General features: G+C 42.1%; 1 protein-coding gene across 2 annotated transcripts in view; it reads right to left on the bottom strand.

The window, feature by feature from the left end:
- mthfd1l (methylenetetrahydrofolate dehydrogenase (NADP+ dependent) 1 like) overlaps positions 1 to 12,000 on the bottom strand; it is an 82,428-nt gene that overhangs the window by 35,071 nt on the left and 35,357 nt on the right. For both annotated transcript variants that reach the window (XM_029742895.1, XM_029742814.1), the window contains exons 18-19: positions 11,915 to 11,983; positions 4,491 to 4,602 (exon numbers count right to left, since the gene is read on the bottom strand). In XM_029742895.1, coding sequence (XP_029598755.1) covers positions 4,491 to 4,602; positions 11,915 to 11,983 — 181 coding nt within the window. The remainder of the gene's footprint in view (positions 1 to 4,490; positions 4,603 to 11,914; positions 11,984 to 12,000) is intronic.

The raw sequence follows: 12,000 nt of genomic DNA, 5'->3' as shown, positions 1-12,000 counted from the left end.
TTTTTTGAAAAACTTGAGCGTGCGTAACTATTCAACCCCCCCCAAAGTCAATATTTTGTAGAGCCACCTTTTGCAGCAATTACAGCTGCAAGTCTCTTGGGGTATGTCTCTATAAGCTTGGCACATCTAGCCACTGGGGTTTTGCCCATTCTTCAAGGCAAAACTGCTCCAGCTCCTTCAAGTTGGATGGGTTCTGCTGGTGTACAGCAATCTGTACACCAGCAGAAGTCATACCACAGATTCTCAATTGGATTGAGGTCCGGGCTTTGACTAGGCCATTCCAAGACATTTAAATGTTTCTCCTTAAACCACTCGAGTGTTGCTTCAGCAGTATGCTTAGGGTCATTGTCCTGCTGGAAGGTGAACCTCCATCCCAGTCTCAAATCTCTGGAAGACAAACAGGTTTCCCTCAAGAACATCCCTGTATTTAGCGCCATCCATCATTCCTTCAATCCTGACCAGTTTCCCATTCCCTGCCGATGAAAAACATCCACCACATGATGCTGCCACCACCATGCTTCACTATGGGGATGATGTTCTCGGGGTGATGAGAGGTGTTGGGTTTGCCCCAGACATAGCGTTTTCCTTGATGGCCAAAAAGCTCAATTTCAACCACATCTGACCAGAGTACCTTCTTCCATATGTTTGGGGAGTCTCCTACATGCCTTTTGGTGAACACATAACGTGTTTCACCAATTCTTTCTTTAAGCAATGTCTTTTTTCTGACCACTCCTCCATGAAACCCAGCTCTGTGGAGTGCACGGCTTAAAGTGGTCCTATGGACAGATACTCCAATTTCCACTGTGGAGCTTTGCAGCTCCTTCAGGGTTATCTTTGGTCTCTTTGTTGCCTCTCTGATTAATGCCCTCCTTGCCTGGTCCGTGAGTTTTGGCAGGGTTGTTGTGGTGCCATATTCTTTCCATTTTTTAATAACGGATTTAACGGTGTTCCGTGGGATGGTTCAAAGTTTCGGATATTTATTTATAACCCAACCCTGATCTGTACTTCTCCATAACTTTGTCCCTGACCTGTTTGGGGAGCTCCTTGGTCTTCATGGTGCCGCTTGCTTGGTGGTGTCCCTTGCTTAGTGGTGTTGCAGACTCTGGGGCCTTTCAGAACAGGTGTATATACACTAAGATCATGTGACACTTAAAGTCCACCTGTGTGCAATCTTACTAATTATGTGACTTCTAAAAGGTAATTGGTTGCCCCAGATCTTATTTAGGGCCTTCATAGCAAAGGGGGTGGATACATATGCACGCACCATTTTTTTAAACAAGTTACTTTTTTCATTTCACTTCACATATTTGGACTATTTTGTGTATGTCCATTACATGAAATCCAAATAAAAATCTATTTAAATTACAGGTTGTAATGCAACAAAATAGGAAAAACGCCAAGGGGGATGAATACTTTAGCAAGGCACTGTATCACTCAGGCCATGTGATTGCATTCATGAGATAAGTAGCTAATGTTAGCTAGCTAGCTAAATTAGAACATGTGACTAAAACCAGTGAGGCAAGCATGTCTGCATAAACGTTTTCAGTCATCAGTGCATGCCATTTGCAGTTGGAATGTATAGCTAATACAATTTTGTATTGAATAGCAGAGTAATGTACATACAGTACTTTCAGAAAGTATGCACACCCCTTTGACTGTTGTAAACACTGTGTGTAAATTTACTCAGGACAAATGCTAACGCTGACACAGTGGTGGCATGACAAACGACATGTTACTGCATTTCAATGCTTATTTGTGAACAGTGCAGTTTCCGATTTACTTGAGACAAAGTTGAATTCATTCAGCCAGCCACCCCTTGTGTTGGTTTAGAACAAATACTTCTTATCCACTTCCATTGATAGACACATTTTAAGTCATACCTAAGAAGGTAAACTAAACAAGTTTTGTATTTACTGTCTTATTTAGAAGATATACACTGAGTGTACAACACATTAGGAACGCCTTCCTGATGTTGCGTTGCACTCCCCTTTGCCCTCAGAACAGCCTCAATTCGTTGGGCATGGCCTTTACAGTTGTGTCAAATTGGCTGGATGTCCTTTGGGTGGTGGACCATTCTGACTACACACGGGACACTATTGAGCGTGAAAAAGCCAGCAGCATTTGCAGTTCTTGACACAAATCGGTGTGCCTGGCGCCAACTACCATTCCCCGTTCAAAGGCACTTCAATCTTTTGTCCTGCCCATTCACCCTCTGAATGGCGCAAGCGCGCACACACACACACACACACACAATCCATGTCTCAATTGTCGCAAGACTTGAAAATCCTTCTTTATCTTGTCTCCTCCCCTTCATCTACACTGACTGAAGTGCATTTAAAAAGTGACATCAATAAGGGATCATAGCGTTCACCTGGTCAATCTATGTCATGGAAAGAGCAGGTGTTCATAATGTTTTGTTCACCCATTGTAGTTGCTTTTTGGTAGATATCCTGTAAACCACAAATAAAATGTTCTTAAATAATGTACATTTTATAATTTGTTAAGAAATCATCATTTAGAGTACCTGTTAATCCTTTACAGCACAATGTGTGTACAAAAAGGTCAGTTTTTCATTCCACCTCTAAAACACAACATCGGCAGATATATCGGTAATCTGTGACTTTTGCCTCCCTAAAATCAATATCATATTGGACCCAAAAATAACATAGCGGTCAGGTTCTAGTCAATATTGGTTACGCCTGTACACGGCTAGTTCTGCCGCCTTGTTAAAGGCGGACATAAGTGCATGTGATACTAAAGAGCCAAGTACAGTTGAAGTCGGAAGTTTACATACACTTAGGTTGGTGTCAATAAAACTAGTTTTTCAACCACTCCACAAGTTACTTGTTAACAAACTATAGTTTTGGCAAGTCGGTTAGGACATCTACTTTGTGCATGACACAATACATTTTTCCAACAATTGCTTACAGACAGATTATTTCACTTATCATTCACTGTATGACAATTCCAGTGGGTCAGAAGTTTAAAGGCACAATCAACTTAGTGTATGTAAACAGCTTGGAAAATTCCAGAAAATTATGTCATGGTATTAGAAGCTTCTGATAGGCTAATTGACATAATTTGAGTCAATTGGAGGTGTACCTGTGGATGTATCTCAAGGTCTACCTTCAAACTCAGTGCCTCTTTGCTTGACATCATGGGAAAATCAAAAGAAATCAGCCAAGACCTCAGAAAAAAAAATTGTAGACCTCCACAAGTCTGGTTCATCCTTGGGAGCAATTTCCAAACGCCTGAAGGTACCACGGTCATCTGTACAAACAACAGTACGCAAGTATAAACACCATGGGACCACGCAGCCGTCATACCGCTCAGGAAGGAGACGCATTCTGTCTCCTAGAGATGAACGTACTTTGGTGCGAAAAGTGCAAATCAATCCCAGAACAACAGCAAAGGACCTTGTGAAGATGCTGGAGGAAACAGGTACAAAAGTATCTATATCCACAGTAAAACGAGTCCTATATCAACATAAGCTGAAAGGCCGCTCAGCAAGGAAGCCACTGCTCCAAAACAGCCATAAAAAAGCCAGACTACGGTTTGCAACTACACATGGGTACTTTTCGGAGAAATGTCCTCTGGTCTGATGAGGTGGATGCTTGCAAGCTGAAGAACACCATCCTAACCGTGAAGCACAGGGGTGGCAGCATCATGTTGTGGGGGTGCTTTGCTGCAGGAGGGACTGGTGCACTTCACAAAATAGATGGCATCATGAGGCAGGAAAATTATGTGGATATATTGAAGCAACATCTCAAGACATCAGTCAGGAAGTTAAAGCTTGGTCGCAAATGGGTCTTCCAAATGGACAATGTGTGTGAGCAAGAAGGCCTACAAACCTGACTCAGTTACACCAGCTCTGTCAGGAGGAACGGACCAAAATTCACCCAACTTATTGTGGGAAGCTTGTGGAAGGCTACCCGAAACGCTTGACCCAAGTTATACAATTTAAAGGCAATGCTACCAAATACTAATTGAGTGTACGTTAACTTCTGACCCACTGGGAATGTGATGAAAGAAATAAAAGCTGAAATAAAATCCCTCTCTCTACTATTATTCTGACATTTCACATTCTTAAAACAAAGTGGTGAATCTTACTGACCTAAGACAGGGAATTTTTACTTGGATTAAATGTCAGGAATTGTGAAAAACTGAGTTTAAATATATTTGGCTAAGGTGTACGTAAACTTCCGACTTCAACTGTAGCATTCCATTGTTACAATAGTCACCATTTTGTTACAGTATAATTTTGAAACACTAATATAATATGATTTATTATTATTATTAAAGTAAATGTGTCACTTACATTTATATTATTGAAAAAGGTTCAACATTTAACCCCTGCCCTCACAAAAAGGTATCCGTTTGAACCTTCACAAATGAACTGAAAGGGTTCCCCCACAGTGGCAATCATTTTTAGCCACAAAAGGTTCCTCGAGGCTCCTTTAATTCTAAGAGTGTGCACTGAGGACACTTACCTACAAATCCGTCCTCTCCGACCAGCTTCAATGCAAGCTTGTCTGCCAGCACCGAGGAGTTGCCATGGGCGATATTGGCAAATGGCCCCGCGTGGACAAACACTGGAGAACCCTAGAACGGAAGGGCACACCATTTTTATTTTATTTTTTATTACCCAAAGTGACTTACTAGCAAACCCAGCACAAACAAACATGTAAGCTGTACCTCTACATTAATTTGCATTCTACAACTACATCATTGAGTTTCAGGACTGCATATTTGTCTAAACATTATTTGTCTACACAGCAGCTGCAGGTTAAGAGCTGGTAGGCACTAGTTGTGCAAAGTGCCAGTGTTAATACACAGGACAACCCCCTTCAGCCATTGGACTATTTCTATAACAATATACAAGGTCAACTACAACTTTTGAGGAAGAAAATTGCTAACACCTCAGTCGAAATACTGGGAGAGGGGAAAAGCTTGGAGGGAGAAAACTGGGAGGTGAGTGAAAACACTTTAGCCATTGTTTTGTCATGTGACAGGGCAGAGACAAATACCTCCAATCCCACAGAGCGCTAAATCACTTGTTTAATCAGCCTCTTACACATGCTTTATAAAGCATCTACTTACAATCGGAGAGAGAAAATAGAAAAGAGCACAGTAGGAGAGAATGAATGTGTGTGTGTGTGAGATTGTATTGAGAAAAAGAGCAACTAGAGAGATAAATCAGCAGATGAAAAATGCCCATTTGAATAGGTATCCTGTTGCTGTTACCACCCTTTCCATTGTGTGCTCTTTCTCTGACCCTGTAGGAAAGCTAGCATACGTCACATAAAAGGTGAATCGCTGTGTGTGATGACAACCCCTGAACTCTGATTGGATGTTGTGTCATTCCCCCCCGGAAAGACATTCAGGAAATAAAACCACCAGCTCTCACAAATGAAACGGGAAATAAATCAAATAAAAAAAGGCAATTGTGTCAGTTCTCCAGTCGGTGGAAAATAAAAGAGGAAGAGCAGATTAAACACACCCAGGGGGAAGGGATGGAGATAAAAACAGGAAGGAGGAGATCGTTTCATCCTTTCCCCTTTTCACACCTCTCTCTCCAATACACCATCAGCATCACACACAAAAGGGAAAAAGGTTAGCCTGGGGTCAATCAGGTGTCAAAACTAAGACTGATTGGTCCATTTAATCATGATCCACTCATGTAGACTGTAAACCCAGATGCCTGTACCAATCCTACATACAGTACCTATTACTCTACTGTCACTGTTTTGAACTCTGTGAGGAACAAGTGGAGGATGAGAGGAGACAGCTTTGAGAGAAAACCATAGCAGAGGAATACAAGGTCTGACATCATCGGAATGTCCATGATGGGGAGGGGGGGGTATGTGTGTGTGTTGTGGATGGAGCATTACACTTTCATCATTTGCGGTCACATCTGTGTAAACAACTCTGAACTGTCCTTAACAGGCCATAATTAGCAGTGCCAAGCTGAAGAAATCATTCCTAGAATGTGTCTGTATCTACAGTGCCTTCAGAAAGTATTCACATTTCTTTACTTTCTCCACATTTTTTTATGTTACAGCCTGAATTTAAAATGGATGAAATTGAGATGAAATTGAGATTTCTTGTCAATTATTTTATAAAAAAATGAAAAGCTTAAATGTCATGAGTCAATAACCCCTTTGTTATGGCAAGTCTAAATAAGTTCAGGACAAAAAATTGCTTAACAAGTCACATACGTTGCATGGACTCACTGTGTACAATACAAGTGTTTAACATGATTTTTAAATAACCTCATCTCTGTACCCCACACATACAATTATCTGTAAGGTCTCTCAGTCAAGCACGGAATTTCAAACACAGATTTAACCAAAGACCAAGGAAGTTTTCCAACATCTCGCAAAGAAGGGCACCTATTGGTAGATGGGTAAAACATTTTTAAAAAGCACACATTGAATATCCCTCTGAGCATGGTGAAGTTATTAATTACACTTTGAATGGTGTATCAATACAACCAGTCACTACAAAGATACAGGTGTCCTTCCTAACTCAGTTGGCGGAGAGGAAGGAAGCCACTCAGGGATTTCACTATGAAGCCAATGGTGACTTTAAAACAGTTACAGAGTGCAATGTCTGTGATAGGAGAAAACTGAGGCTGGAGGCTGGATCAACAACGTTGCAATTCTCCACAATACTAACACAATTGACAGAGTGAAAAGGAGGAAGCCTGTACAGAATAAAAATATTCCAAAATATGCATCCTGCTTGCAACAAGGCACTAAAGTAATGCTGCAAAAAATGTGGCAAAGCAATTCACTTTTTGTCTTGAATACAAAGTGTTGATTGGATTTGCCCTAAGCATTACTGAGTACCATTCTCCATATTTTCAAGCATAGTGGCGGCTGCATCATGTTATGTTATGCTTGTTCTCGTTAAGGAATGGGGAATTTTTCAGGATAAAAAAACAAACTGGATTTAGCTAAGCACAAGCAAAATCCTAGAGGAAAACCTGGTTCAGGCTGCTTTCCACCAGACACTGGGAGATTAATTCACCTTCCAGCAGGACAATAACCTAAAACACAAGGCAAAATCTACACAGGAGTTGCTAACCAAAAAGACAGTGAATGTTCCTGAGTGGCCGAGTTACAGTTTTGACTTTAATCTGTTTGAAAATCTATGGCAAGACCTCAAAATGGTTGTCTAGCAATTTGACAAGAGCTGTCACGCTTGTGTGTAGGAACGGACCAAGGCGCAGCGTGAGTATCGTTCCACATCTTTTATTTGAAGGTGACACTTTGCAAGACAAACAAACAATAAACAAAACACAAACCGTGACGACAGAGGTGCAACATGCACCAACTCAAAAATAATCTCCCACAAACACAGGTGGGAAAAACAACTACTTAAATATGATCCCCAATAAGAGACAATGTTGACTAGCTGCCTCTAATTGGGAATCATACAAAAACCCCAACATAGAAAAAAATTTGCTAGAACACAAAAAATAAACTAGATAAACCCCCCCAGTCACACCCTGACCTACTCTGCCATTGTAAATAAGAGCACTCTATGGTCAGGACGTGACAAGAGCTTGAAGAATTTTGGAAATAATAAAATGGTCAGATGTTGCACAATCCAGTTGTGGATAGCTCTTATCGAGATTTACCCAGAAAGACTGACAGATGTAATCACTGCCAAATTGTAACATGTATTGACTCAGGGGGTTGAATACTTAACTAATCAAGATCGTTTTTTTTCTCTCCCCCAAATGTTAGAATTTTTCTTCCACTTGACGTAAGAGTATTTTGAATAGATTGTAGAATTTAAAAAATTAACAGTTACATCCATTTGAATCCCCCTTTGTAACAAAAAAATGTGGGAAAAGTAAAAAATGATTGGGACAATGACACATTTTCTGTTGTTTTGGCTCAGAACTCCAGCCCTTCGGATTTGAAATTATACAATGACTCTACAAACTTGTTGGATGCATTTGCTGTTTGTTTTGCTTGTGTTTCAGATTATTGTGTGCCCAACAGAAATGAGTGTCATTTTGGAGACACTTTTATTGTAAATAAGAAAATAATAAACTCAGCAAAAAAATAAAATGTCCTCTCACTGTCAACTGCATTTATTTTCAGCAAACTTAACATGTGTAGATGTGTGTATGAACGTAACAAGATTCAACAACTGAGACATAAACTGAACAAGTTCCAGAGACATGTGACTGACAGAATTGGAATAATGTGTCCCTGAACAAAGGGGGGTCAAAATCAAAAGTAACAGCCAGCATCTGGTGTGGCCACCAGCTGCATTAAGTACGGCAGTGCATCTCCTCCTCGTGGACTGCACCAAATTTGCCAGGTCTTGCTGTGAGATGGTACCCCAGTCTTCCACCAAGGCAGCTGCAAGTTCCCGGACATTTCTGGGGGGGAACGGCCCTAGCCCTCACCCTCCGATCCAACAGGTCCCCGACGTGCTCAATGGGATTGAGATCCGTAATCTTCGCTAGCAATGGCAGAACACTGACATTCCTGTCTTGCAGGAAATCACGCACAGAACGAGCAGTATGTCTGGTGGCATTGTCATGCTGGAGAGCCATGTCAGGATGAGCCTGCAGGAAGGGTACCACATGAGGGAGGAGGATGTCTTCCCTGTAAACGCGCAGCGTTGAGATTGCCTGCAATGACAACAAGCTCAGTCCGATGATGCTGTGACACACCGCCCCAGACCATGACGGACCCTCCATCTCCAAATCGATCCCGCTCCAGAGTGCAGGCCTAGGTGTAACGCTCATTCCTTCAACGATAAACGCGAATCCGACCATCACTCCTGGTGAGACAAAACCACGACTCGTCAGCGAAGAGCACTTATTGCCAGTCATGTCTGGTCCAGCGACGGTGGGTTTGTGCCCATAGGCGACGTTGTTGCCGGTGATGTCTGGTAAGGACCTGCCTTACAAAAAGCCCTCAGTCCAGCCTCTCTCAGCCTATTGCGGACAGTCTGAACACTGATGGAGGAATTGTGCATTCCTGGTGTAACTCGGGCAGTTGTTGTTGCCATCCTGTACCTGTCCCGCAGGTGTGATGTTCGGATGTACCGATCCTGTGCAGGTGTTGTTACACGTGGTCTGCCACTGCGAGGACGATCAGCTGTCCGTCCTGTCTCCCTGTAGCGCTGTCTTAGGCGTCTCACAGTACGGACGTTGCAATTTATTGCCCTGGCCACATCTGCAGTCCTCATGCCTCCTTGCAGCATGCCTAAGGCACATTCATGCAGATGAGCAGGGACCCTGGGCATCTTTCTTTTGGTGTTTTTCAGAGTCAGTAGAAAGGTCTCTTTCGTGTCCTAAGTTTTCAGAACTGTGACCTTAATTGTCTACCGTCTGTAAGCTGTTAGTGTCTTAACGACCGTTCCACAGGTGCATGTTCATTAATTGTTTATGGTTCATTGAACAAGCATGGGAAACAGTGTTCAAACCCTTTACAATGAAGATCTGTGAATTTTTACAAATGATCTTTGAAAGACGTTTCTTTTTTTGCTGAGTTTGTTTCTAAAACACTTACCATGATTACGGATAGTTCTGAATGAATCGTGAATTAGATAAATTGCTGTCCAAAGGACTGTGTGTGTGTGTGTGTGTGTGTTTTATTTGCGAGGCGGAGAGCATAATTTACAAAGCCCCAGAGAGTAGGAACCCACCCACCCCATTGCAGCAGTACCAAACCCACCAGGGCCATAACACCAGCCCAGATGACCTCATAGCATCCTCCATAAAACACTAACTACAGCACAGCAGGACCTGCACTGGATCAGAGGAGACCACCTTTGGTTGACATTGAACAGGCATGTTTGTGTGCATGGTGTTTGTATGTTTTACAGTAGAGGCAGTATGGGTGTGTTTCAGTCAGTCCCACTTACAGTAAGTTGGCCGTTTTAGAACACGTACAGTAATCATGGCCCTCTCGACTACAAACACAGCGAGGCAACTATTACTTTCCTCCTATCTCTTTATCAACCCTGCTCCATCTGTGAAAACATACATATGCACGCACGCACACAAGGGCACAGAGGGCCTAACTAAACTGAAAATTCCCACGGATCCTTTAGGCCTGGTCCATCCCGATATGCATCCCCCCTTCAGAAACACAGGAAACACAGACAGGAAAAGTTCCACAAAACAGGACTCCAACGTTTCCTCCCAAAACATAAAACCACTCTCTGCAACACCAATTCCCCCCCCTGCGCCCCAAAACAAAAACCTAATCCCTACTCAACCCCACACCCTAAAAACATACAACCACTCCAGAAACCACCTCCCAAAACAAAAAAGTAGCCAACCAACAACTAACATCTAGTTTCTAACCCCTTCAACATTTGCATACATATGCCGTCAATTATTGAACATTCTAATTGATGACATTACAAGGAGCTGTTAAATCTTCATTGAACATTTAAGCAATCATTTCTGAGGATCCGGGAATTATTGTGTGACACACGATAATTCCTGGGTTTGAGGGCATTGTTGCTTTTATAAAATGGTTGCCAACATATTTATAAAAATACTAATGACATTTTTTAAGCAAATAATATTTTAACAAGCAAATTTGTTTTTGCATGCTGAAGTTGCGGTCTGGTCGTTAGTTATTTTCTAGTGTTTTGTCCCAGTCGTCAATTAATCATTTTATTCATTTGAAGTTGCTATGCTAAAACAATCATAGGCATTTAGCTAGCTAGCTAGCTAGCAGAGATTCAATGATGATGATGAGAGACAAGAACTTCAATAAATAATGATTTAATAAATATCCAATAGGCCTACATAGGCTGCACTGCGCACGTTCATTCTTGGGCTAGCTAGGCTACTGGTACTGGAGAGATCGCATTTGTAAAACGACACATTATTGCACAGGTCATAAGGCAGACATGTAGGTTTATACAACCCCCAACTTTTGTAAATCAAATAGTAGCACTGAAAAATTATGTGTTGATGATTTTTTTCCCCCCGAGAGTTTATGAATTTCCTGCCTGGGCTGCGGGACCGTGGAATTACGTCATTAACACGTCATGGTACTTTGAAGGAGTCCCACAACTCCCGCATATCAACCAATCAGCATCCAGGATCCAAATAACCCATTTTATAATTCAGAATAACCCTTTGAGTTGGACTGATTTTATCCAGAATTCGAGTTTCCATTGTGTGGTCATTAAAACATGAATTATTATTTACAATCATTAAATTAGAATTCATTCTACAGTTCTCCTTGTAATGTAATCAATTAGAATCATTCAATTAGAGTGTTCAACAATGGAAGGCATAATGGCATTGCTCTGCAGACGGTTCCAGAGCCTCTCCCTGAGGGCAGGTCCCCTACAGACACAGCCAGCCCCAGCAGTCAGAGGGGGCCAGATCCAGATGTGTTCCAGCTCTTTATCAGTTTAATCATTCAGTCCATCAGCCCTAATCTCCGTCTCCCTCCTTCTCTATTCCTCCATCGCCTCAGAGAGAATCGGGTATGGGCGTTTCCACTAGCATGGGCCAGTCAGAGGTCACACGTGTGTGTGTGTGTGTGTGTGTGTGTCTGAGTGTCTGAACGTACACGGTCATGACTCAGTGCACAATGAGATGCAGATGTATGGAGAAGCAGGGTAAATGTATGGACCATCACACCCAACCTCAACTGATTGCTCTTTAGTTCAATACTAAACACCTGCTCTTAGCTCACAGCTACACCCATTTCCCAATCTCTAGGAACTTGGAATGTATAAATCTAAGAGGATTGGACAAAAACTGCTCTGATAGCCTACATGGAATATTTCTGGATATTCCTGAGCAACAGTGCAGTCATCACCCTATCTTTGACATCATCGTTGTCCTCTATCTATATCTGTCTTCATCTCATGCTTGGATAGCAATGAGGATGTGTGGTTAGGGACTCACTTCTAGGGTCTGCATAAGGGTAGGCTTGATGGCATCCTTCATGAGTACTGCAAGTGCTCCACTCACACCCTGAGAGAGAGAAAGAG

This window comes from Salmo trutta, chromosome 1, assembly GCF_901001165.1.
Source record: "Salmo trutta chromosome 1, fSalTru1.1, whole genome shotgun sequence".
NCBI lineage: Eukaryota > Metazoa > Chordata > Actinopteri > Salmoniformes > Salmonidae > Salmo > Salmo trutta.
Note: the sequence above shows the minus strand (reverse complement) of the source record. Positions and strands in the feature narration are given on the sequence as shown.